General features: G+C 60.7%; 1 protein-coding gene across 9 annotated transcripts in view; it reads right to left on the minus strand.

Moving 5' to 3' along the window:
* The window catches only part of MCF2L (MCF.2 cell line derived transforming sequence like), a 144,139-nt gene that overhangs the window by 68,483 nt on the left and 48,040 nt on the right, over positions 1-27,616 (minus strand). The window contains exon 1 of one of the 9 annotated variants that reach the window (XM_032402579.1): positions 17,972-20,435. The exons of 7 other annotated variants lie outside the window; for them this stretch is intronic. In XM_032402579.1, the coding sequence (XP_032258470.1) occupies positions 17,972-18,137 (166 nt within the window). In that variant the 5' untranslated portion in view covers positions 18,138-20,435. Of the gene's footprint in view, positions 1-2,413; positions 3,442-17,971; positions 20,436-27,616 lie in introns of those variants that run through there. One more of the 9 variants, XM_032402584.1, reaches the window with a different exon arrangement.

A 27,616-nucleotide genomic window follows, 5' to 3' on the forward strand; every position in this document is an offset into this window, starting at 1 on the left:
GGGAGGGAGAGAAGGTGAAAGAACCAGCCCCATCCCAAGTGTGTCCAACAACCAGCCGCACATGCACACCCGCAGAGTCTGACCGACGTCTCCTGCTCCTCAGAAACCGAGACTTTGGGTCGCAGCAAAAGCAAATACCGTCAGCCCAGAGCAGCGTGGGTGACAGCACGCTGGCCGCACGCCCTGGCTTTGGGCTGAGCCTGCCGGGACACCCGGCCCGGAGTCCCCCGGGTCCACGCTGTCAGCACCAGCATCTCTGCTGGCTCTCAAGCAGCAGGTGCACTTAGGTGTCACTCACACACCAGGGACACACGCCCCATCCACACCAGCCCCTGCTGTTTAAAAACAAAGGGAACGTTTCTGATGGTGTTTTCTTATTTGTCAACATTAAAGAATCACAGATGAGGAAAATCACTGCCTCTGGTCCTTCCTCAGGGCAGGTGCTCGCGAGCATCCTTCCTCCAGATCCGCCCTCAGAAGACGGCTCACAGAACCTGCGTGGAAGAAGGGAGGCGCGGTGCGGTCCGTCACTGACAACCAACAGCAAGTCCTTCCAGGACTCCCAGAGGCTCTCCAGAACTCTTCCCTGAACTGTACGCAAGCACTTCACTCCCACCTTCTAAGCACCAAGAATTCTATAAACCTACAAGCAAACAAGAGGTTGCACTAACCTTCACCAGGACCTTGCACGTCTCGTCTACTCCGGGCCTCACCGCGGCGGCCTGCAGAGCAGGGGCACAGGGGCTCCAGGGACGCTGGCCCACCGGGAGCCCCCGCCCTGCTGGGCACGCACACGGGCCGGCGCGGGAGGCAGGGACGGACGGGGAGGGCCGGAGGGGGTGGGGCAGGCTTTGGCGGGGAGGGGTCATGCACCACTGTTGACCTCACTGAGGTCATGAGGACAAGACGGGGGGCACCCAAGCCTGTGATGCGGTCGCGGCTCGAACGCGCCATCCTGCTCTGTGGTGTGAGTCGCCCTGGGACAGGGACACGCCTGTGGCCTCCCCTTGGTCTCCTGTTGACTCAGGGCAGGTACCACCTCGGCTATGAGGACGTGAAGGGCGACGTGGGCATCCTTGCTGGTAAACAGCAGGTGCCAATCAAAGCCAGCATGCAACGACAAAGGCCTGCAGGAGCGCCGCCTGTGACGTGTCCTACAGCCCCCGCGGGACCAAGACCCACCGCCACACGCACCAACAGCTGCTTCCTCCTCGGGCAAACACACACCCTTGTTTTTGGGAAACAGCAAAGTTTGTGCAGATGGGAGACCCTCCAACCCTTATTACCCAGGCCCTCGCGGGACGCTCCTTTGAAAACCCGCACACCGCGACAGCAACGTCTGCTGGAGGAACTCAAGTCACAAGAACCAGAACCAGTCCCCACTTAGGAAAACAAGCCGCCGTCTGAAACGGCTCGTGGTCGAACTGAAGAACCTCCTGGAACAGAATACACGTGTGGGGCGGCCGGGCACATGGCGGGCGCCCCGAGAGCATGGCCCACCCACAGCCGAGCCTCGTGCAACACGGCGTCTCCCCCAGAGCCTCCTCCCGATGTGCTGACCCCAGGCCTCAAGTCCAACGGCTCACCACACATGCGGCGCTGGTGTCCCGCCTGTCCCCGTGGCCACCTCAGCAGCGGGCACATTCACCACAGACCCAGGGCCTCCCTCATCAAACTGGAAATTTCGGGTATTTACCAGTTGCCACTGCTCGCTGAGATCTGACCGATTCATCAAATTTACAGAAATAGTTGATGAGCTAATTTGCCAACGCTTGGCAGGAGCACCTGCTGGAAAATGTACTTACGACAAATCACTTCAAAATGAGCACCCTTCCATCCTCAGAACGGCAACAAGGGGACGCGGGCCGTGCCCACCCTCCGGCCGGGGTGGGAGCAGGTCCCACAGAGCCTGGGCGGCCGGCACTGTCTCGCGCTGGGCCCCCGGGCCTGCTCGGCTGCCGGACAGCCCTCCGTCGGGATGCGTGTGCACCGGCAGCCGTGGGGACAGCGCTGGCCCGAGTCACCGCCAGGGACCGCAGCACTGCCCCCCAGGCCCTGGGGCTCCGGCCAGTGCACCACAAGCCCATCTCCCACAGAGCTCGAACAAAGGAGCCCCGGTGAGAGCTCCTTCCCACTTCCCGGTGAGCACTTTTACGGCAGGGCGGGCACCTGCAGGGCCAGGTGGGGGGAGAAGGCAGTCACAGCCCCCCACTGGCGGCGGCGCCCGACACGCCCCCGCCCCGCAGCAGGGCTCCTGCTCTGGCAAGGCCCCAGCCTGGACCCCAACAGGGCCAACCGGCCTCCGTCTGTGCAGCCTCTGCTGGGCCCCCCACGCAGCGTCCCCAGAAGGCCCCTGCCTGCCCCCGCGCCCCGTCCCCCACCCCCGCAGTGCCAACATGCAGCCCGGACGCACCTGTGCCGGTCTTCAGGAGGAGCCACAGCCCGGAGAGGTCCTGCGACAGCAGGGAGATGAGGCTTAAGGTCATGCTGTCACCACCAAGGCGCCCGCGTCAGGAGGCGGCGGCCTGCCTCCCGGAACGCCCGTCCTGGGCACACAAAGGAAGGCGGCAGGGCTCCATTCCTGGGTGGTCCGCCGGCCTGCCCCCGGGGCCTCGGTGCTAGAGCCTGGGCTCCGCTCGCTAGATGTGACTGCCAGGAGCTGCCCGGCCCCCGCGGCGAGGCTCCCGCGGTCCCAGTTCCATCCGCGCCGCCCGTCAGCACCCTCCCTGCGGGGCCCCCAGCCCGCGGGGGCGGGGCAGGGTCTGCACCTCCTGGCTCAGGGGCTCCAGTCTGTCCCGTCCGTCAGTCTGTGCTCCTCCAAGAGCTGTGTGCGTGCACGGCTGTTCACGCGTGTGAACAGGTCCCGAGCAGCTGGGGCCTCAGACGCCCCCAACGCTAAGAACGGGAAAATATAAGGGGGAGGGGGACCCCTGAGGAGCTCGTTAAAATGCAGGTTTGGTTTGGGCTGGGGATGGCGCTAATGAGCTCCCAGGTGACCAGGCCACTAGTGGAGGACCAGGTCCTGGGCGGGAAGAGCCCGAGGGGCTGGAATGGAGCCGGAGCCCACGCCCCACCGTCCTGAGGGGACCAGGCTCTGGGCAGAAGCCTTCACGGGCGCCTGCAGGTTTGCCCCACGGTTGGAATATAACGTCGCAGACTCGCGTGTGTTCCCACCGGCCGGGGCCTCAGGGGGCCACGGGGTTGCCACGTCACGCTGGGGGGGTACACTTTCACTGCAGGGGCAGCCGCCCCGCCCCCGCTGCACACACACCCCCCCCTTCACGCCTGTCACGTGGCCAGACTGACCTGCTGGACAATTCCAATCCCCTGCTTCCTGTCCACGCAGCCCCAGGCTCCCCCACTGACGCCCGCAGGCACAAGGCTTCACATACTGCCCCAGGGACGGGCCGGGGCCATTCAAGCCCACCAGGCTGCGAGCCCCTGGCTCACGGCCAGGCCTTCAGAGCCAAGCCACTCCAGCCTGTCCCGTGGCCACACTCGCCAGCATGGCCCCAGCCGCACGGCAGCAGGTCCCCCGGGCCCCAGACCCTGCACAGCCCCCCAGGTGTCCCCTGGGGACACCTCCAGGTCAGCAGGCAGAGAGGCCCACACCGCACGAGGAACCAGCAACCAAAGAGGCTCTGGGAAAGAAGTACCAGACCTAAGGCTCCACCACCAGAGGGGACGTGGTTTTCAGCAGGAGGAGGGCAGGGGCGCATGGTGGAGGGAGGGCTACAGTGACAGTTCTCCCTGCACCCCCCTCTCCCGCGCCACGGCAGGCTCTCGGGGCCAAGGCCTGGGTGTGCGGGCTCAGGGCCACCAGCAGCAGGCTGTGCTCTGAGGAAGACAGCAGCCACCGTGGGCCATGACCTCAGCCAGGGGCCGTCTGCACCTGGGCCGCCCGCTCCCTCGTCCTGCATCTGGGAATCTGGGAAGGACAGCCACAGGTCCCTTCAGAACCGCGACGTGCAGTTTGCGGAGGAAGCTGCTGGTGGAAGGTCTTCCCTCTGCAGATATGGGATTCATTCATCTGAGAAATGTGTGCCAGATGCCCTGGGGGGCGCGGGGGCAGGACGTGAGTGGTCAGACAGCAGCGCTCCAGAGGTGGGGCTGTGGCGTGCGAGCTACGTAGGTCCCCAGTCCTGGCCGCGGTCAGAGAAGGGCCAGGACAAATCCCAAATTATTAATGGGATAGACTAGACTCTGCCCCGAACACCCACAGAGCTGATCCATCACCCACTTTGAGCTTTCCCCCAAATGTGTCCTTCTCTGAGGGGCACCCCTCACCCGCCCATCCCAAACTGAGACCCACCTTCATGCCCTGCAGCCCCACGTCCACGGCACTCAAGCCCACCCTATCCTGCCCTCACGGCCTGCGTCTACAGCGCTCACACCTGCTCTGAGTGGGCCCTTGGGCGGCCGCCGCAGAGTCCCAGGCAGGCTCTCCCTGCTTCAGCTCCCGCCGCAGGTCCGGCACCCAGAGCCGGCCCAGCACGTGCATGTTAAGTGGCTGGGGTCACAGGCGGGGATGCAGAGAAGTAGGAGGGCGCAGAGGCACCATGGACACAGGCATTTTCTCTGTAGCGCGTTGTCCGGGCCTCGCCGCCGCCCTGGAGGCCCTAGGGGGGCAGTTCTGGCTCCCAGGAGGCAGGTGCGCCCCAGGCCAGGGTCACTGCCCCGTGTGCTCACCACAGTTCCGGAGCCTGGCCCCCCACCCGTCTCTACTGCCTGTTGTGTTTTGCTCCTCGGCGCCCGCCAGGGCTTTCTTCTCAAGCACGAGCCGTCCAGCTGTCCGAGGACCTGCGGCTCTGTGCCTGGCTTCCACCTGTCCCTGGAGCTGTTCTCTGGGGTGCAGAGCACGCAGGGAGCCTATCCTCCAGGGCAGGCTGTGGGGCCCGAAGGGCACGCGGGCCTTTCCAGCCAAGTCTGCGGGGCCAGAGACCAGCTCTGGGAACCGGCTCAGCCGCTGGAGCCCTGCAGAGCCTCAGAGGATGGCCAGGGGACGGCACTCCATACTGCAGGGACAGCTGAGCTTGGAGCCCGGAGCCGGGGCCGCGAGTGCATCCAACACAGGGCTGACCGCGGGCCTGGCGGGTGGGCGCACCGCTCCAGGGTTCGCAGACGTGATCAGCTGATGACAAGCTACTTTTCTCAGAAACGGGCAGAGTCCCAGAGCCCATGTTGTGTTCGGCTTCGTGTGACGGGCGGTGAAGCCACCCGGGGCCAGAGTTCCACACACAGAGCCCGCTGTCGGGCCAAGAAGGCTTTCCCTTAGGCTGTATACATTCTTCACTGGGTCGTGTCGGATACTCAAACCTTTTTCACTATCCAGGGAGACAGCTTAATGCGGCTCTGCCCCACAGTCTGTGGGGGCGGGAAAGAGGTGGACACTGCAGAGAATTGAGGAGGGTCAGGCCCCACGGGGCAGGGCGAGCGTGAGCTGACCCCTACGGTGGCCGCCCCGTGGACTCCGGCCTCATGGGGCAGTTTGCACGACTGTTTCCCGTTGCCAGCATTCCTGGCTGTGGAGGTGTTTTCCCTGAGCAGGGTTTCGGGGCCTCCATCTACCTTCCCCGGGGAGAAGCCTGGTGACCGGGAGGCCTGGTCTCTCCGGAGCCGAGTATACAATGGCCCACAGGGGCTGCCTCGGGCTGAAGTAAGTGATGGGCCCTGTACTTCACCAAACAAGGCTTGCTGATCTACGGGAGGAAACGCAGTGGTATTGGTCAAAATCCGCAATATTTAGCAGACAGGGTAGGCGACGACACACTAAAACACAAAGTGTGAAGGACGAGTCCACCCAGCCCCGAGTACCCGCAGCCCGGAGTACCCACTGCCTTGAGTACCTGCGCCCCTGAGTACCCACATCCCCTGAGTACCCACAGCCCTGAGTACCCGCAGCCCCGAGTACCCCGCAGCCCCTGAATACCTGCAGCCCCGAGTACCCGCAGCCCCAAGTACCCTGCAGCCCCGAGTACCCGCGGCCCCGAGTACCCGCGGCCCCGAGTACCCCACGGCCCCGGGTACCCCACAGCCCCAAGTACTCGTGGTCCCGAGTACCCGCGGCCCCGAATACCCGCAGCCCCGAGTATCCACGGCCCCGAGTACCTGCAGCCCTGAGTATCTGCGGCCCCGAGTACCTGCGGCCCCGAGTACCCCGCAGCCCCGCGTACCCGCAGCCCCGAGTACCCCGCAGCCCCGAGTACCCCACAGCCCCGAGTACTCGTGGTCCCGAGTACCCGCGGCCCCGAATACCCGCGGCCCCGAGTATCCACGGCCCCGAGTACCTGCAGCCCTGAGTATCTGCGGCCCCGAGTATCCGCGGCGTCAGAGCACCTGCAGCTCCTCCCAGCTGCTGCCCTGACTGATGTGGGGGCTTGGCACTAATCCCTCCTCATCCTGGGGTGCAAGAAAATCTAGGCCAGGCATGGAGCAATCTCCTCATGGACAAACCTGTGTCCCCTTGGACCCTACAAAAATACTTGCATGACTTGAATATAGGCTCCAGGCACTGAATGACAAGGACGTGGAGGGCAGAGCCAGAGCCTGCTCCAGCCGGTTTCTGCCAGATGACACGGTGGGAGGCCTGCTTCCTGCACTCGGGCACCACCTGCCTCGTCTCATTACCGCGGCAACCCTGGCAGGCAGGTGTCTGCTCCCCGGGCGCAGCAGGTGAAGCTGGACACGGTGGTTGCTGGGTCCTCGGTTCACTGTGTTCCTCCTGCAGCCTCCCTCCCACCTTCCTACCCCTCCCCTGCACCCCAGCCCCCCTTCTCTGGATCCTTACAGCCCCATCCTTCCTCCCCTGCTGCTTCTCCTGAGATGGTGCCGCCCTGGGTCAGGCTGTTCCTCCCTCTTCCTCTCGGGCTTCCTTTCCATCTGACTGCAAACCAGCCCTGGTAGCCCATCAGCATGGTGAACACTCTCAGTGCAGACCCAGCCTCCTGGTCAAGCACCGGGTACGCCGACCCCACCACCATGACCCGCTCTCCGCTCCCCTTCCTCTTCCACATTGGTTTCATACTTTTCTCTGCACGTTTGTCGAGGCCCAGCGGGGAGGAGGCCAGTGAGACCCTGGTGACCTGGCTGGCACGCCGCCCCCCTCCCCCACAGGTCCCTGAGCAGACGCATGGCCCCTGGCGCCCCCCGGGCCCGGTCTCCATGAACTAAACGGATTGGAAAAACACACAAGCTGCAGGAACCATCACCTCCACGATGAGCTGCCTCCTCTTCTAGGCAGGGCCTGCGACCCATCGCTCCCCTCCGGGGGGCACAAGATGCAACCTGGCCTGACCGGCCAGGAGCCCCATTCTCCTCCAGGATCAACAACTTCATGTCACACACCTAACGAATCTGGGCGGGCGCCGGGGTTGGGTACACACGGCAGGGAGCAAACACAGCTGGAGCCTTAGGTTAATTAAAATGCCACCGTAGGCGTGGCCGTGGCAGGGCGAGGCTGATTCCCTTCATGGGATGCCCATGGGTCCGGGAGCGAGCCGGCCTCGCCCTGGGGAGCTGGGGGTGGCGGGCAGCAGGTGTCCAGGACTCAGATGGCAGCTCAGGGCTCTTCCCGCCCGGGAATGGCAGCAGAGCACCCCCCGTCAGGAGGGCACAAGCCACATTTGGTGTGCGGATTCAGGAAGGTGCAGAGAGGTGACCCATGCTTCTCTGGGCTGGACCATGGTGGCCTGGGTCTCAGGACCCCCCCGAGGCTCCCGATGGGAATTCTGGATTCTAAATCCAACCACCGAGCTGCGTGTCAGTTTCCTCATTGGAGAGGTTTGGGAGGAGGGGACTTCAGGCGGCACACAGAAGCCAGGGCTGGTGTCGGGCATGTCTGAAGGTCTGAGCGGGAGTTTCGTGGGGGCGGTGGAGGGGGAGGAGCCGCCGAGAGGCAGGCAGGGCCTCGCCCGCACCAGCCAGGAAACGGCGGGTTGCCTCAGCTGGGTGTTGGCGCCCAGCGGAGCCTCGGAATGGGCGCCAAGGGGCCTGAGCCTCAGAACGGGCGCCAAGGGGCCTGTGCCCACAGGCCCTCAGATGTGCACCTGAAGAAGAGGTCCACAGATGTGGGAGAGCAGATGGAGGGGCCGATGCGGCCTCAGGAGGACCCCTTAGGGGGGACGCCATGCACCCACTCAAGGTGTTCCGAAGCTGTTCCCAAAATAAGTTCCATCTCATGGGAAAGGCAGGACAACGGTGCCCCATGGGCTCACGGCTCAGCCGCGCACAAAGCAGGCAGAGGCAGCTCAAGGAGATCAGTGATGCCCCAGGAGTTCCTTGTACAGCAGGTACTTCCGAAAAGCTCATTTTTAAAAACTGTCCTTTACCTTTGTGCCCAGAGGCCCTGTGGAGCCCGGGGACCCGGAGAGCCCAGTGACCAGGCTGTAAGGGAGGAGGGAGGGGGGACCCTCGGCCTCGGGAGTTTCTGTGGGAAGAGGACCAGTGCAGGGCTCCAGGTGTGCGGACAGGACAGAAGCCTGCACCCTGTGGCTGGGCCTGGGGGTGCCCCCGAGGGACTGAGAAATGTGCCATCGTGCCCATCTTATGGACGGAAAGACTGAGCCCCTTGCCTCAATGCACAGCGAGGAGGGGGCCCACTGGGGATGGGAACCCAGCCAGCAGGCCCCAGACACCACCCAGGCACACTGGGCCCGTGCCGGCTGGTCCCAGACGGCGCAGGCTGTCTGTAGGGTGAGGAGGCCCTGCAGAGTACCCCAGAGAACACACACTGCCCTTCTCAGGCCTGCCTTCATCCTGAGATGACACCCATGCTCCGTCCCTCCTCCCAGCAGTCTCTCCGGCGGCACCCACCCTCCGCTGCTACTGCCGTGGCTCAGAGCCCCGTGGCCTGTGGCCCTCACTGTCCCCAGGTCCCACCCTGGTCTCTCCATAGGCCACCTGTTTCTACATGCACATCTCTGCCTGAAGCCCCCGTGTCTCCGGTAAGAAGTCAAAATCCTGGACCGAATCCCCACCTGCCTCTGCGGCCACTGCCAGGGCCACCCCGAACCCCGTCTGTGCCTCGAAGCTCCTGTGTTCATATTAACACGTGTGCTCCTTTATGTGATGTCCCAAGCCCTGGCCATTTCAGGACCTGAGCTCGAGCACGACGCTTGGCGTGTGCTGGTGCAGACAAGCAAGGCCGGATTGTGAGCATTTTAGGATTTGCGCTGTGCCTAAGCGCTTGGCAGACCTGTAGTCTGTGATGCACACCCCCTGTCCACAGAAAGCATTTCCTTCTATCTTGCTCAGAGCTCAAATACAATGTCAAAGTCAGTGCTCTTAACACCAGAGCATAAAAGAATTTTTTGGTGTTTTCCATGCTGTGCTGATACAATGTTTCAATGTTAGGTTTTGATGTTGTGTTGATACAATAAAAAGGAACTGATGATGAACAGACTGGCTGAAGGGGGCGCCTGGGTGGCTCAGTAGTTAAAAGTCTGCCTTCGGCTCAGGTCATGATCCCAGAGTCCCGGGATCGAGCCCCACCTTGGGCTCCCTGCTCAGCGGGGAGCCTGCTTCTCCCTCTTCCACTCCCCCTGCTCCTGTACTCTCTCTCACTCAGTCTCTCAAATAAATAAAATCTTAAAAAAACAAAACAAAACAGAGTGGCTGAGGGCAGGGGTGAATTAAATAAGTGCCACCAGACCCCCCAAAAACACACAGCAGAACGTTCTGTGTCAGTTTCATAAAGAAGACCTGGCTGAGAAGGTGTCTTATGCCCAGTTCGGCCGGCTCCTGTAATAAGTCCTGTGCATTCCCAAAAATCTGCCCTCAAGGAGCGAGGACTGGACATTATCAGAGGGACGGCCTTGCAGCAACAGCTCGGGTTATTGTTAAGAGCACACTGGTTTCTAGTAATGAAAGTAATACTTTCCTTGTTTTAAATGTGACAAGATTACTGAAGAGTAGAGAAAATAAAACCATCTAATAAATTGTGCTCATGGCCTGAAATCCCAAACGTTGGCCAAGCGCTGCCCAGGGGGTTTGTGGCTGGGACCAGAACAAGCAGACCCCTCTTGTGGGTGTCCCAGCTGGAGTGTGGCTGCCCCCGACGACCACCTGCTGCCTCTCTGCTCCCACGGCCTCCACGTGGCTCCCATGCAGCTGAAAAGCTGGGCAGAAAAAGCAAAAGCCTCATGAACTTTTTAAAATGCAAATTTCAATTGCATTTTAAGCTGTCCATTTAGGATGCCTTTTTCATCCAGTCTGTACACAACTATCTGATAGATTTCTGGAATGCCTAACAACTTCCGGTCACATTTCCAACATATTAATGAAATTGTGCTTTAAAAAAATCTGCTTTTATTCCTCCGCAGAATGGATAATGCAACTGGAAAATATGTTTGAAAGGTGTCCATGTCATTCAGGAAAATGCCCCAAATCAGGGAATTAGATTAGCCCCACGTGGAGCATGAGGAGCCGAAGAGGAAGGCCACTGGCCAGCTCTCGGGCACTTACTCGAGCCCTGTGCCGATGCCCGGCTCACTGTCAGGTTAGCTCAGCCCGTGCCTCCTGGAGCAAACACGCCTGCAGCTCCCCTCCCTGCGGCCGCCAGGTGTGAGCAGCCTGCAGGTGCAGTGAGCCCAGGGGCAGACCTCGCGGACCGCCCCGTGGCCGCCAGGGGCCGCTTCTCCGAGGGGAAGGAGCAGGTTTCCAGGAGTCCTGTTTCAGCTCAGGAATCTCATCCCATGGACTTCTCAATACCCCGGCATGGTCTCTCGGCTCTGGATTATGATCCCAGTCTTCACAGGGACCACGCAGGCTGATGATTACCACTCTGCCCGCAGCACCAAGCCTGGGCCCGGCCCACAGCCGACGCTCCCTGTCTGTTGCTAACCGATGAAGAGCAGCCCTTCTCAGGCCTTGGATGTCTAGTGAATTCATTTGTTCTTAGCTTAATACAGAAACCCGTTTATTTTCCTGAAAACTTGCTCCTATACGGAAGTCCGGAGAGTCCTCTGAGCACCTCTTTCAAGCAGTCTTGGAAAATAAAGGTTTCTCTGCACGAGTAAATACTGCACAGGCATTTTGGACGGCGCTGCAGACGGGTGGCATCGACGCCTTCCACCTCGACCGGCCTGGCTCCACGCGCGGGATGATCGTCTGCTGGTTTTTCTCAGCATGCTCTTTACTCTGTGTCTGAAAAACCTGCCTTCTCTAGACATGCAGGAAAAACCTGCCTCCGGTCTCCAGACACTGCGGGGTCTAGGGCAATGACTGCACGACGGGATTTACACTTGTGTTGCCGACACGGTTTCTGAACCCTCTGGGTCTTCCCACACAGGACGGTGACAAAGAGGAGCTTCGTCCCCCATGCTGCCGCGGGGACGCACGAGGCTGGCTACAGATCCCACCCACGGGGCTGACTGATGCGCCACAAGAAAACGTCACCGACTGAGCCCCTGCATCTCGCACGGAGCCTACGAGTTAAGAAGGGCCCCAGACACGAGCTTGATCTCCTGGATGCAGAAAGTCCTCTGCGGGCTCTCCAGGGCCGGCGGCCCATCCGCGTGCCTCCGTGCGCGTGCACACGCGCGCCACGCAGGAAGGGCTCACGCACACCTGTTGGAGGCGCTAACATGACCTTTCTGCGCCCTTTAGGGGAAATGGGAAAGCAGCAGAGCGTCAGTGCCCGGCGCCACGGCAGAAGCATCCACACCAGCACCAGCGCCTCCGTGACTGGGGCTCGGCTGCTGTTGGGGCACAACCTCCCCCAGCATCATGACGATGGTGACGAGGCTCGCTGGGGAATCTTGTCCCAGCTCGACAGACGCCACCCTTAATAGCACACTCGCACGTCTGTGGCCTCAGAGCGACAGCATCCCTGGAAAGGTCCGGCTCCCACGCCTCCCACCTCACAGCACCTTCGGCTGACCCTCAGGCCAGGCCCGGGCTCCCACCCTCTGCACAGACAGCCCTCAGCCGCGGCCCCAGGCCCCGCTGCCAGGTCAGAGCGCGGGGCCGCCTGGTCCTGGGGCTCCAGGAGGGCGGCTCCTGTCCTGCCACCCTCATTCCGCTCCAATTTCCAGGCAAGAGCTCTGAGCCACCTGCCGTGGCCTCGGAGCCGCGAGGCTGCCACGCTCCGTCTCAGGAGCTGCATGGAGGGGGCAGGAGCAGAATGTGGACACCGAGGGAAAAATGAAAGAGGAAAAGGACTGAGAATAAAAGAAAATTCTGCTGCAGGTGGGCTGGGACGCCCTGGGAGGCCGAGCGTCCACCTCACGGCACAGAAGGGGCACCAGCTCTTTGGACAGAAGAACTTCCAGGAAGTGTGGCAGGGCGGTGGGGAGAGGCTACCTCCAGAGACTCCTGCCCACCTGGACCAGAAGCACTGGAGACCCTGCCTGCGCCCCGCTCCGGCCATGATCGCCCCTCCAGGGCATCCCCATGCTGTCGCCCTCATCCGGGGAAGAGACCCAGGCACATGATGTCCGGACCCTGAGCATCTGCCCATCACACTGCAGGCCCAGCGGCTCCAGGGGCAGTCCTGCCCCGCATGATTGTCTGGGGCTAGGAGCGCCGTGTCCACGGGTCCTGAGCTGAGCCACACAGAAGGCCCGCACAGTCCTGTGACTTACTTTCCTGGCACAACACAAATGGAGGCACTGGCCGTGAGCGGGCGGCTCCCATTCGCGGGGCCCCCGTCCCTGGGGGATGTGGCCGGGGCCGTGCAGGGCTTCTCTGGACACCGGGTGGGAAGCAAGGGACACCTCTGTCCCCTGTGCTGAAGGCTGTTTTGTCTACCGTGGGCTTGGCCCACTCACTGACTTCGGCCCTTAATCCGCAAGGACGTGGCCACTCTCACTCAGCCTCAGTTTCCCTGCAGGCAGAAGAGTGTGATCATTGCACAAACGGATCCACAGAGTCCAGGCTTCTGCCCCTGCTCCGCTCGGAGGCCAAGCCCCTCTCTGAGCTGAGCCACGCTGGCCCTCCTGGGGGTTCTCGGGGGGCCCCGCTGGGCCCACCACCTTCCTGCGCCCTCCAGCTTGGTGTCTGTCACCACCGACAGAAACAAGAGCAACGGGGCCAACTGTGGGCGCCGCAGCAAACCCAAGGGCCGGTTCATGTCGCCTGCCAGGGCCCACGCCCCCGACAGCCCCCCAGACAAGCATTGTTTCTGACACCCACGACCTGGCCCTCCCCGTCCGGGGGTTCAGACGAGACACTGAGGCACAGCTTTAGCCCACGGACGATGAGAACGCAGCCCCGGGGCCCAGTGAAGGGCCTGTCCTCACGGGGCTGTGCCCCCAGCCTGATCACAGAGATCTCAGATGTGTCTCGTCACAGACCGCACTGCAGCTGGCCAGTAAAGAAGCCGCGTCCCTCACCACATCGCAGCAGATTTCGGGAACTTCAGGGGCGAATGGAGGAGTCTGTGCATGGACAGGAGACCTGCTCAGCCCCCGTGCACGGCTGGGGGCCCCAGGGGATTCGCTGGGCTCTGTGGCTCCCCAGGAAGCTGACCACAGAAACACCTTCGTGTCACCATGACCTACAGTGCTGCCAACCACCCGGTAAGTCACCCGCGTGTCACTCAGTCAGGGGATCATCAATACCAAGTAGCTGGTGGCTTCTGTTCTCTTTGCACTTTATGCGTGGACCTTTGCCCACGGAGCGCGGACGAGGTTGGCTCAGCTCCGACGGGCTTGGTGCTGGCCGAACTCCCTGCTGTCCAGGTCAGCCTGCCGTGGAGCTGACCCTCGCTAGCCACGTCCTCGCTAGGACGTCCCTGGATGTAGGGAGCCAATGGTGGGACTCAGAGTCATCAAACGATGACTTTGTATGAAGGCTCGTCACCTCCTACACCCATTCCCTAGGCTGCCCCTCGCTCCGAGGGGTGCCACTCACTGGTGACTCACAAGGACGTCCTCCCTTCTGCAGGCAGATGCATAAGAACCCTCTCCAGGAGGCATGGCCACCGCGCCGGGAGCCCTGCGAGTGACCCACAGGACGGCAGCTCCTGGGACCCGGACACTCACCCTCAGCGATAGACAGCATCCAGGAGCACCACTCTGAATAGATATAGTAGCTTTTCATCTCCGCCATGGAGATCCAGGCTGCGTGTCTGTCCCCCATGGCCCGGGAGCACCAGGGAGACGCTCTCCCTGCGCCCGGTCCTGCTGCCCTCCGTGCTTACCCGCGAGCCTCTCCCACTGAACTTTGCTCCCTAAATCTGCGTGAGGGACCAGCTGACTTTTACTTCCGTTTCACCCCCGAGCTGAGACAAAGCACTGCAAGGAGGTTACCCTCCCGCGGGCCGACATCTGCTCACCCCACCCGCGTGCGTACACATGTACCCCAGCCGGCCGGCTCTGGGCGCCGGAGGAGAAAGGAACGTCCGGGCCCATTTGGCCTTGGTTCGGAGAGGGGACACCTCTGTCGGTGGGACTCCCGTGCTGCTGTGAAGGCGACAGGACGGTCAGACGCGGGCAGGTCCCACGCTCCTGCAGAGACACGCGTGCATGCTGGAAGCCTCAAATCCAACAATATGTCCAAAGCAACTCCTCGTCCCTCCTGCTTGCATCTGATAAGGTCCGATGCTCCCGACACAGGTGACTATGTTTGGGAACAAACAGAGGCGGAGGCTGTATTTGCCGAGGAGGGTGAGCGAGCAGGAACACAGGCACCTGTTCCAAGGCCCCTCCTATGCTGTCCAGCTTTCTCGGTCTGCGGGTCTCTAACACGTCTGCAGCGTGAAGCGTGAGCCCCACCTGGAGACGCTCTCTCGGAGTCCAGCCAAGGCTTGAGCTGGCTCATGCCGCCATCACTGCTGGCCCTGCCCTGCCCACCACACATGGGCTCCACGGGGATGGGGGGAAGGATACCCCCAGTCCCTGCTCAGGGACCCAGACAGTCCAACACCCCGGCCAGCAGGTGCTCGGCGGGGTTCCCCACTACGCACTGCAGTCCAAGCTGCCTAGACAGCGGGTGCCCAGCACCAAGACCCCACAAAGACCCAGATGCCTCCGCCCCAGACCCATCCCCAGGCCTGAGCCAAGCTGTCTCCAAGCAGGCCGGGGGCAGATGGGGAATCTGGGCGGGAGGTCAGAAGCAGTGACTTCAACCAAGTTGCCTGATGTTTAAAATGATGAAAACAATGATAATCACCAGATTTCTCCAGAGCATGGAACCTCTCCTTACCAACAAGTGCGAGCCTGTAAACGAGACTCTCAGCACAAGTATTTCCTCTGAATAAACACACTTTAGATAAAGCAGCACACTCTCCTTGCTTCTGCAGGTCTCAGGAGACCTCGCCCAAGTCTGACCTCTGGAAAGTCAGAGAGAAAACCACCCTCTGCTTCCGGAAGCTCCTGAGAAGCTGAAAGCCAGGCTCGCAAATTTGGCTTTTCTGAAAGCCGTTATGGGCGAGACCCAGTGGTTCCAGTGGCCGAGTGTCAACGCGCACTGAGCCCACACTCATGGTCCCATAGAGCGCCCTGGCCTGTGGCTGTGGCCTCCGCCTCCCACGCTCACAGGGAACACAGCCCCACAGCCTGTGACCTGGCCGCTAGTCACATGGTCCCTAGAGAGCCGGTCTGAGTCATGGTTAGACCCTGACTCCAGCACTCAGCCCTCCGGGAACAGCGGGGAGGGACACACCGCTGTCCTGGCTGACTCTGGAAAGGGCCTCATCGCAATTTGCTGTTACGTTTTCAACATTTCTAGGTGCACTGATTTTCTAAAAGAAAGGAAACCCTGCAAAGACGTCACCGTTGAGTCCGTACAGCTGAGCTACTGGTTTCCTCCAGAATTCCTTCCAGAAGAATTTTTTTTTTTTGCATGTAACCTTGTGGTCATTTTTTTTCCCTTTTTGCATTAGCTACCAGGAAGCTCAAAGGGAAATTCTGTGATCACTTGCAGTGATCAATTCACCCAGGTGGGTCAAATGTATTTATTTGCATCTTTTAAATAATTCTGGTTCTGTTTAAAATTCTCCATGCCAACCCAAAACATGTTTCCATAAAGAGAATTTTTCAATTCTAAGTAAAACAACCTGTTCTTGGCTTGTTGAAACTCAGCCGGAAAGGACCCAGTGCAGAGGGGCACAGAGTGGACGCCCCCCAGGTGCCCAGATGCCACTGTAGGTAGTGTCCTGTGTCTGGACTGCGGCAGCTCCCGTGGGACAGCACGGAGGCGACAGCGCGGAGGCGACAGCCCAGAGCTCACCCCAACCGCCGCTTGATCGACATCACATGTTTCTGGCGATCAGAGAAAACTGGATCTCGTGACGACACGCTGTCCCTGCGTCCTCCACTGCACCAGAAGGCTGGCCGGAGCTCATCTCCCGGCCTGACGATGCTTCTTTCAGGGCTCGAACCACGGAAAGCAGCTGGGCTGACTGGTGAGGTCTGTCCACGGGGACGCGGAGGCCAGCCCGACCCAGACACTCGTATACAGATGGGTTTTGAAGAAGGAACTGGGACAAACTTGCAGGCAGGAAGCCAAGGCAAGACTGCTTCTCTGGGAGCAAGAAGTCACCCAGCAGGTACCCAGGGGCGTGGTGGCCACACCTGCAGGTCAAGGAGACTTAGCCGGGAGCTGCCAGGCTGGAGAGGCTGGGGAGGCCGGGCTGGACGGCGAGGGGGGCCGGGGGCAGGTCGGTGAGGGAGGCTGAGAGGGCCACATAGAGCCTTGCTGCCCCAGGGCCTCATGTGGCACTTAGCACCTAATTGCCCACCATCCACGTTGGTCTTGAATACCAGCGCACACAGCCTCAAAGGCTTCTAATGAGCAGTAAGGGATAAAGCAGAAGCCTGTGGGGTCGGCAGCCCCCCTTCCCTCTGAGAGGACACCCCTGGGACGCTAAACCCACCGTCCAGGCTACATGGCTGATGTGTGGGGACAGGCTCAGGCCCAAAGTCACCCTCCCCCATGCAGCCTCCAGGTGTCAGGTTGATAATCCCGTCCTTCAGAGTTGGGGGTCCTCAGGGCCACCCTCCCGGAGACAGAGCACAGATCCCCCAAGGCCAGAGCAGGTCTGGTCAGACGAGTCGGGGAACCCCCACGCATGTCCGCTGACCTCCAGACAGAGGGCGCAGGGGGAGGCTGGGAAGGGAACAGACGCAGCGTCCACGCCCCCAGTGAGCGTGGGGCAGGGGTCCACACGGCCCGTTGTGATGGCCCCACTCACTCTATAGAGTTGGCGGAATCCACGAGAGGGCTGAGGCTGTTCTTTTAACCCTGAACATGTGCACAGAGGCAGGTGAGCTCGGGACGACCGCGTGGACGCAGAAGCAGTTGGGCTTTCAGGGTGTGGGCTCCGTCCTCACCCCAGAGTGAAACAGAGGGAGGCTGTCTGCCCACAACGAGTCTACTTCCCCCCAACCAGGGGCCGTCAGCCACACCAGACCCCGCTCTCGGCCTCGACGCGGATGCAGACACCCCTCCCTCCCTCTGGGGACGCTAAGCGGCCAGCGCCAGGCTCCACCTCCCTAACAGGGGGAGATGCTGGGCTCGCTTTATTACTTCTGATGTCTTTCACCTTACAGACATCAAGGGCATCTGTCCAAAGGGGTGCCCGCGGTCACAGAGTCCGCTGCTGCCCCAAGGTGAACAGCAAGCCTCAGCTCTCCAGGCCCCTAAGGAGGGAGGGTATCTCCCGGGAGAAAGGGCAGAGCTCCCGCCTCCAGCGTGAGCTATTAGCAGCCCTGACTCTGTAGGAAGTCAGTTCGTGAAGACATGACTCTGAGACCCACGAGAATTCCCACTCCTTCTTCAGAGAGGCGCTACCCCGGGAGCAGCCTGTGGTCCTGGCAGGGGACCGCGGCCTGCGTCCGGTGGCAGGGCAGGGGGGCCAGGAGGCCGTCCAGGGCCAGACGCTGGGGCAGGATGCCAGAGGGCCCCCGGGCAGCGAGGGCACCATGCACCAGCCCCCCTCACGCACGTCTGCCCACGTCTGCCCACCCACCGAAGGGACCCCTGGCGCCTGGTCCCACGCCCCAGACAGCACAAGCCCATCCCGCCTCACCTGGCTGTGGGCGCCTGGAGGCCCCCCAGCACCGCCGGGGCCGCAGCCGGAGCCGATGCTGGAGGCCCCTGAGAGCCCCCTGAGATGCTCCCCTCGCGGTCATCCTGCTGTCCTCCTCCAGGGACGCGCTCGGCAGCAGAAGCTTTGAATCTGCAGACAGGCTCATGCAAGGCCCGAATATGGTCCCGGTGTCAGAGCCACATGGTTCCCACCGCCCTGCAGCCCTCCACCTGGACAGTGGAAAACAGGCGGGTGCTGGCGGTGAGGGGGAGGGCGCCCCACCCGGCGCTGCACGCTGAGCTGGGCACACGACCTCCAGTGACCTTGGTTTACCAAGTCCTGAGGAAGAACAACAGAGCGTCCAACCAGCTTGCAGAGTGCCCGGCCTCCACCTCCAGGCCTCGAGCTGCAGTGACCGTGGGCTCGGACAGTCCGCCGGGGAGCCCAGAACCACCTGCCCAGGAGGGCCCGCCCACAGAGGCTGCCGCCGGCGCCCCCCGTCCCCACGCCCGGCAGGACGCAGGCCGCGCAGAGATCTACTTGCAGGTCTTGGGTGTTTCCTTCCTCGGAAAGGGGCTTGTGCTGGCCGGGGCTCCCAGTGTCAGGGACCTGCTCCAACTGCCCGAGCCAAAAACACCTTCCAAGCTCAGGAAGTCTCAAGTTCAAACAAACAAGTACAAGGCGGGAGGAAGGGAGGAGAACCAGCCCCAGGCCTTCTTGAAATAAACGGGTAAACTCCTCCGTTGGTGACCCCTGCCTGCAGTCTAGCTCGGGAGAAAGGAAATGATAGCACTGCTTTGCTTGGCAAATGACACTTCCCAGCGATGCCCGACGTGCCCCTGGCCCGCCGGCTCCAGACCCTGGTGCCCACACCGCGTCCGAGTGGGCGAGCACCCAGCACCGCCCGGACCGTCCCAGCGCCTCCTGCAGCGTCGCCTCCGATCCTCACCCCTCCCCTGCCAGGCAGCTCATTCGGTGCCGCACGACAGAGGCTCTGAGGGCCTGAGTGCCCGGATCCTACGCTCAAGGTCACGGGGTAGAAACTGACAGAGGGTCAGCACTGGGGGCTGGCTGAAGGGCCATGCTCGGCCCCACGCACCACGGGCACCCCTTCATCCGCCAACACGACTAGAGCCGGCGAAGCTGGGTCGCCGCCACATAATGCGTTTGTTTCATTTTGGTGCCTTGGCGCCCACCCTCCTCCCATGAGCGTTCACAGGCTGGGGGACCCTTCCTGCTGGAGCTGGAGACTGTGGGGCCGAGGGGACCGAATGTGGCCCAGCCTGGACTCACACCTCTGAGCAGGAAAGGTGCCGAGAGCGCGAGGCGGCTACTAGCACCAGTGGCCTCCACCTGCCTGCCTCCACCCCGCCTGCACCCCCTTCTGGGCTGCCGGCCTCCGAGTCCCTGGGGATGCCGCAGGTGAGGCTGGCTCCAGGAGCTGCAGCCGTGAGAAGCAACAAGGAACGAACCACGCTGGGGGGCCGTCCCCCAGAAGCAAGGGAAAACCATGACCGGGCCCCTCAGCACTGTCCATCCCGGCCCCTCCGCGCTGGCTTCCAAGCAGAGGCCATCCCGGCGCACACTCGGGAGGAAACAGATGCGCGTTTGATGCAGCGGGTCCAGGACGCGGGCCCTCTTCCTGTGAGCGGGGACCGGAGCCCTCAGCTCCGAGCGGCCCACGGCGGCTCAGGGAGGACGTGTGGAAACATGGCTGCTCTGTGTCCACGGGAGCTGCCCACCACTAGCTGTGTGGAACTGCCATGAGCCACCAGTCACGCACCGAATTTCTCCCCGCGCCTATCCTCTCCCCACGTATGCGCGACGGTGCGACGGCCCGTGGCTCGGCCTTCAGCACGTGGGCGCCGCTGACCCAGGGTCTCCTACTTCTCCAAATATGTCTTAAAGATGTTACTAACGAAAACCTTTTCCAAAAATCAGTTCTGAGACATGAACCTGCCCACAGTCTCTTGGTCTCTCTGTCTTGTAGGTTCACAGCCTTCAGGTTTGGGAAATGTCTTGAAACCATGGAATTCCCCAGCCTTTGGTGGGTATTTCCCTCCCTAAACTCCCCGGTTCCGAAACACAGACCACCCAAGTTCTCGGTCCCAGGCCCCTGGCCACCCCGGTGTGCTGAGCGCAGCTGGGGGAGGCTGGAGGCGTTGGCAGGCCGCTTGAGAACTGGACTGACCCTCTGGGGACCCTAAGGGTCTATTTTACTCAACATGACCTTCAGCTACTGTCAAGAAATTCCTATGGATAACTGGCATGGTTTTTGGCAGTAAAGAGTCTTAAATTAATCGTGTCAGGGGAGCAGGGAGTTATTCAGTGCAGATCTTAAATGAGCTGCTGGCTGTATGGACATTCGGCCCTTGGAGGCGGACGCCTGCTCACGGCTGCGTGAGGCTACAGCCAGGCTTCAGGACTCAGGTACAACTGGGTCTTCTTTCTTCTCCTTTTTAAGACACAGAGGATGGGAAACAGCCCACGTGTGCCCACCTGGGGCAGTGGATTTCCACCAGGCCAGCCCATGCAGGGGCAGCCCGGCCACACGAGCCGGGGCCGCCGAGCGCACCTCCCTCTCCTTGCCCTGCCTTGTCCTCGCTGCCTGTGTCCTTCCCAGGTTTTTCCCTCGACCTGGCGCCTGGCACCCCGGCCTGGCACGCACAGACAGTTCCTTCTCCCTGCTGCAGATGCTCTCCCCGCGGTCGGGCCAGCACCGAGGTCCACGGGCACCCCCACCCCCAGCAAGCCCTCCCCTGCTCAGCGCTGGGTCCCAGCCCCACCGGCCGGCACCGCTCCGGCCGCCCCTGGCAGCCCCACCGGACGGCGATTCCCAGCAGAGCCCCGCTGCTGGCCACCACTCATTGTTCCCTGTTTAATGGGGGTTTTCTGTCCCTTCCGCTGACAAAGACAGGAAGCTCCGGGAGCTGGGCGATCAAGATAACCCGTGAAACATGCTACAGCTCTGACCCGCAGAGGCCACTGCGGCCCAGGGGGGAGCACGTCGCCGGACAGAGTCGAACTGCTCACTCTCAAAAAGGGGCTTTGTGAACGACATGCTTAACTTTTTAAAATAAAGGATACATCACCGCTGACCAATCATGACAAAATCTAGAAACTGTGCCCAAGTCAGACGAATTTAGAAACCAACTAACACCCAACAGGGGACAGGGCGGTAAGTGGTGTTGTGTAACTAAAACAACGTTTTCCCTGACCTGGCAATACCGCGCTGCGTGTGAGACGGGGGCCTGTACTTTCCGTGTGACACTCTGACATGTATCAGGTTCAGCAGGGGCCTGTGCCTGGAGATTGTTCCCAGAGAAGCTCCGGATCCGGGGAAGACCTCGGGGTCTTGTTCCGCGAGGGGGGCGTGACGCGTCTTCCTGGCACGGCCGGCACAGGGCAGACGCTCCTATGCGTGCGGCTGGCGAGTGCGTGAATGAGGGATCCTCCCACACCACGGACTGGGTTTCAGAAGAGGAAACAGGACAAATTTTAGCCCTTTGAGGACTGATGGGGGCATAAAATCATACAACTGATAAAACACGGAGACTTAATATCTGTTCAACAACTTTCTATATTTTGTTACCATTTAAACATCAAATGACATGTTCTCCCTCCTTAATGATTCAGACATCAAAACACTTAAAAACTGTCTTTAAAGATAGAGCAGTGTTACGATGGTGAAGTCATACGGGGCATCGGTTCACCTTTAGTTCACCTAAAATCTTGCTAAAAATGTCACCAGTGGGACTTAACGCTAGTCCTTCCTTCTGCAAAGATAAATTGTTTTTCACACTTTGGGGACTGGACTCACTTCTTGGACACTACTAATAATAGAATGACAAAAAGCCAGAACATTTGCTCAAAGCCCAAAGACACAAAAGCCACTTGATCCCTAAAATTCAGAAAGAATGATCTGCTCTATTGTTTTCAAATTTACCACTTTAAATTTTCTAGAAATTCTCCTGCCAGGGTTGACCCCCCTCGGTGTCTGTGTATCTTTGGGGACTGACACCAGGATAAAGCTCCTCTGGGGGAGGGAAGGAACTGCCCCTTGGAGGCCCCTCCACGAAGAGTGGGGTGCCACGGCCCAGACCCGGTAGTGTCCCCAAACCAGCACTGCCCTGGAGAGCCCACGCCTGCTCAGACACTCCCCTTTCTTCTCCCTCGCCCGGAGCACCCCCCATGCTTCATGATGAGGGTCGCTAACGGAGTAATATAGTTAAAGCACGCAATACCCCTGATGCACGGCTGTGAGCTGTGCCGAGAGTTTCCCACCCGCGGGCAGCCCCGAGAGCCTGCTCTTCGTGTCAGCCCTGTGCAGCCCCTGTCCTCACGGACCCACCACACAGACGAGGACAGCCGGGCCCCGCAGGGATGGCAGACGGCAAGGGCAGGTTCCCGTCAGTGGCCTCCGCCTCCCCAGCGCTCAGGCTGGCTCTCCACAGCGTCCCCAGGGCAGAGAACCCCAGCCGCACTTCATCCAAAGAGAACCATGAGAACATAACTGCATTTCCACTGTAGCACTTGATTAGAATTCAAAATTAATTCAGATTAGATCCCAGAATTTTCGTGTGTGTATCAGACAGCTGCACTAGCTTGTTCACATTTGGGAAGAGACAACCAATATTTCTATCTCCAAAATCAGACGTATGAGATGAAGTTCAAAATACTATTTCTTTTTTTTTAAGATTTTTTTTTTTTCTTGACAAAGAGACACAGCGAGAGAGGGAACACAAGCAGGGGGAGTGGGAGAGGGAGAAGCAGGCTTCCCGAGGAGCAGGGAGCCCGGTGTGGGGCTCGATTCCAGGACCCTGGGATCATGACCTGAGCCGAAGGCAGACGCTTAACGACTGAGCCACCCAGGCGCCCCTCGAAATACTATTTCTAACGGCACAAGTCCATCTGCAAGGATTACCGATAAGCAGGTCCACAGAGACGAGAGTCTGGTACAGAAGCGGGTCTGGGCAGAAAGGAGGAGCCTCCAGCCGTGACCGTGCCCATGCGGGGTGCAGGAAGACGCAGGCAGGTTCATGAAGCGCAGCCTCCCGTTCCGGAGCCAACCTGTGGACACTGCCCCATCTGGTTAAGCTGCGAGTCCGGGGGCCCCGAAGGACCGTGAGAGCGGCTCTTCTCCACCGAAAGCATGTTCTTCAGGCATAGAACCTGCCTGACGAGTGGCTGAGGTCTGGAGACCTGTCACTGCCATGCCTTTCGATTGTTACTAGTTAGAACCTCAGAAGGGTCTCTCGGGTCATGTTCGTTTATGTTGACTAGAGGCTGGAGGGAGTTCTCTTACTCGGCCGGTGCAGATGACCAACACCAAAGGTTCTCCCACCGGGAGCACCTGCCAGACAAGCTGCTGCGAATGCGAGAATCCCCCACTTGTGCCCCCAGGGGGCCCGCCTTCTCCAGCAGCAGCACCTGACCTCAGCACCGTGGGGCCCCCAGAGTCTGGAACGTGACCGTTACTCTTAGGGAACCCCTGACATAGTCGTGGTTCGGAGCTGATCCGTGAAGCAGTTAGCAAACCACGTGAACAGCACATCATCACGAAGGGCCACACGGGGGCTGCCTAGAAATAGGGGGTAAGGTCCAGAGAGCTGGCAGGTCCAGGAACAGGTCCCAGGACGAGGGAGGGCAGCAACATGGTGACAGTCACCTGGAGACACTGCACACAGGCAGGCCCAGAAGGACGGCCCATGACCAGGAGCGTGTTGAGTGTCCGGATCTGGTACCCCCAACGCCCACACGCTTACGGGGAGCCAGCTTCGTGTCCATTGTCTGCTTCGCTCACACAAAGGGGTAATTAGTGGACAAATGCAGAAGCATGAATGTGACCAATTCCTGCGAATCCAAGGTCATCCTCTTCCAGATGCTCCAAGCGTCCTTTGGAATTGCCTCCGGGGTCCCCTCATGCTTTAGCGTGTAGTCAGGGTCTTCCAGATGCCCCCTTCAACTGAAGACCTGTCATCTTTCCAAACAGCTGACCTTCACCGTTTGTAGCCATGTCCACTGGGCGTGGACACCTCAGACACATTTACAAAATATTTTGAGCAGGGGAAGCAATTTGAAAACTGCTAGATCTGAGCACTGCCAGGGCCGCTGCGGGTCCCCAGCTTGCCCCTCCAAGGCACTCGCCAACTCCGCTGCATGCCCAGGGCCACGCCCATGGGGAGCTGTTTTTCGAGTCCTTAGGACAAATATTCCCTTTTGGTCGAAATCTGCCTCCTGTAATTTCTACTTGTTGACTTACCCAGAGGCCAAGAGGACACCTCCACCCCCGCCCAGTGGCAGGAGGTCGCAAGACTGAAGGGCACGGCTGCGCTCCTGGTGGGTCCTCTGCTTTCCAGCAACAGCCAAGGAGAACACTTCAACATCTATCTTAAAAACGAGAAGACAATGGAGTCACCCTGCGGCCGGCTCTTCTCCCCTGGATGGCTGGCTGTTCAGACCACAGCAGGTGCCACGTTAATGCTGCACAACAACCTGCCCCCAATTCAGTGCCACAGACACGTTTTTGCCCCCTGCTCACAGCTCGGGGGGGCGGGGGGCGGGGCGGGCTCTGCTCCACCTGCCTCATTTTGGTCCCAGGCCGGAGGGGCAGCGGCTACCCCGGGCATGTCTCCTGGGGGGTCGGCAGCAGCAGGAAGGGGCCGCTCACGACAAGCACATCTGAGCACCAGGTCTGCCAAAGCAAATCGCATGGCCGAGTGCAAGTCAACGATCACAGACCCGTGTCCTGCCCCCGGCGGAGGGGGCGGGAGGGAGCGCTCGCTGGAAGAGAATCCACATAATCCCATCACCCCATACTCACTCTCTCCTCTCTTTCTCCCCTCTTTGTCCACCAAGGACCGTGCAGGACACAGAGAAAGGCTTTCTCAAATTCCAGGCACCAGGGTAGGACGTTCCTTTGACCCTCACAGACATGGTTTGCTATGAACGCAGCGTGTCTGTGGAGGCAGGAGATTACTGCGTCCCTCTATGGACCCTCAATTCATTCCATCCTCTCTGCTTCGTTCGAAGGTCGACGTGGCCAATTTATAGATCGCACAGTTTCTTTCTGAAAATCAGGGAAGTAGACACGGTTCTCCGATCTTTAGGGGTTTTGTCTTCCGGCCGCAGGCCGTCAGTTCAGACCGACCTGTGCTTTCTACCCCTTGCTACTTGAGCACACGCGGAGACAAGCGCCAGGCCCGGGACGAGCGGTCAGACAGGGCATCGGCGAGCCATGGCAGACGGCACAGTGGGGACGGCGCCGCGCCCAGGGGGGTGGGCAAGGCTCCCAGGAGCGGCCGTGAGGCTGGTGCCTGAGGGGGGCCCCGAATTAGCCGACGGGAGCGCAGGAGCCCCAGACAGGGGCGGCACGGGCACACGGGGCCCTTGTTTTCCATCTCATTCCGTCTCCGGAGGCCACTGAAAGAGCGAGGCGCCCTGCCTCCACCGGCCCGCTGACCTGCGCCGCGGGGCCCTCCCGCACCCGTGGGGCCTCAGACTCACCTGGCCGGGGCCGGCCTGAGCACCTGCATTTCCGACAAGCGTCTGGGTGATGCCTCGTGGAGACCACACCTGGAGAACCCCGGGTCAGACGCAGGAAATCAGCAACACCTCCAACGGACAATCCAACAGACCCCTGATTCCATCCCCAGAGTTTCTCCTTGGAATCTCGAAAGCCCGGTTCTGACTCCCTGCTGCAGCCGCAGGAACTTCCGGCGTTGGCGCCTTGTCTGCGGTGGACGGCAGTTCCCGGTCTCACCGTCACACCCATCCGATTACAGACCTGACTACGGCCCGTCACCTCTCACCCCGCCCCCGACACCCATTCCACCTGCCTGAGTGCCTTCTTCCTAAAAGGCCTCGGCACGCTTGAAGATGGATCTGAGTGAACAAGTCCTCAGGATCCCACCCCCGAGGCAGAAGCCCACGGGCATGGGGGCGGCATGAACGTGGCTGACGGACACCGTGCTGGACAGATGTCAGGTTTGCGGGGGGCTTTGGCCACTGCATGGAAGGCCCCCGTATGCAGCATCCTGGACAGTCTGGGCACCCAGGCTGGGTCACCCCAGAAGGACTGTTTCCTCTGACAGGTGCATCGGGGTGTCAGGCCACAGTGCTCCGAGGTCATCCTGGGAATCTTCTTATCCCCCTGAAAGCCCTTCTTGCGGCTTTGGTCCCTCAGCTCCCAGCCCGCTGCCACGCTAACCCCGTCTCAGCCACACACCTCCTTCCCAGGGAGGGCGGATGGTCCCAGAGCCGCAATGGCTGCCCACCCTCTCTGGGACCAGGCCGTGGCCTCCTGGTCACATGGCAACTCCACGTTCCCAGCAAGCAGCTGGACCAGCCTTTAAAAACCACAGCTCTGCTTACGTGTCTCAGAGGCTCCGATTTCCCAGAGTCCGAGCTGAGCATAGAGCCCTGGCCCAACCCCTGTGCAATTGGCTGTTAGGGGCTGAACTGTCCTCCCCACCCCCCACCATTCCATGTGTCCAAGTCCCAACCTCAGGACGTCAGAAGGTGACTCTACTGGGAGACGGCGACTTTAGAGACATAACTGAGATAAACTCAGGTCACCAGGGTGGCCCTACTCCCACGTGACTGGGGTCCTTACAGGATCAGACACAGCCACACGGAGGGACGACCCTGTGAGGACACGGGGCGAGGACGGCCATCTGCACACCTCAGGAGGGGCCTCGGGAGAGACCAGCCCTGCCAGCACCTTGGCCTCAGACCCCCAGTCTCCAGACTGGGAAAGAAGCCTCCCGCCTGTGGTTCGTTACGGCGGCCGGGGCTGACGAATGCAGGGGCCCAAACCCTCTGCCCTCGCTCCCTGCTCTCCCGGCTCCTGGCCTCCTTGCCATTCCAACCTCACACACCAAGGGTTCCAGACCCCATAGTGCAAACACAAATAGCCGCATGATGCACAGAAGGCGCTTGCCAAAACTAAGTATTACACAAAAAATTCTTAGGCCCTGTTTGGCATTTCTGGGTTAACTACTTATTCTCACATATTAACCCAAGCAGACACCACCTCTACGTAACTTTGCATAAAGGGAAGCTGGGTGAGGAGGTGCAGCCCACAGCTTCTCTCTGCAATGTGGGGGTCCCGCTCTGCCGTGTCATGGGCTGACTCTGTTCAGACATTCACATTGGCTCAAGGTCACTAGGGACACGGATGTGGCCATCAGACAGCATCGGGGACCAAACCCTTGGCATTCCACCTGGAGGATTCTTGGCGACGGCAGTACACGGTTCCATTTCAAGAAGCATTCTGCTGACACAGGCCAGGTGTGAGGCCCGGCCCAGGGATGGCCACTGGCCCGCCAGGTAGCAGCTACGAGGAGAGGCGGGGCAAGGCTCGTTCTCAGCCCTGGCGTGACCCAGGGAGAAGGGGGCTCCAGGCTGACCGCACCCCCTTGAGCTGCCCAGGGCCAGGAAGGAGCCGCTCCAGTCCCCCACACCTCTTTGCTCTTTTGTCTCTAAAATTTTTCTCTGAAGTAATCCAGAAAAATTGTAACTTCCACAAGGTGAGGCATCCTTTTACGGTTACTGGGCCTGTGACGTCACCAATTACTGGAAGACTGACCTGGGGGAGGGGGTCCCCCTCCCAGGACTGACCGGGGGGGTGGGGTCCCCCTCCCA

Source organism: Phoca vitulina, unplaced genomic scaffold, assembly GCF_004348235.1.
Source record: "Phoca vitulina isolate PV1807 unplaced genomic scaffold, GSC_HSeal_1.0 scaffold5, whole genome shotgun sequence".
Lineage (NCBI taxonomy): Eukaryota > Metazoa > Chordata > Mammalia > Carnivora > Phocidae > Phoca > Phoca vitulina.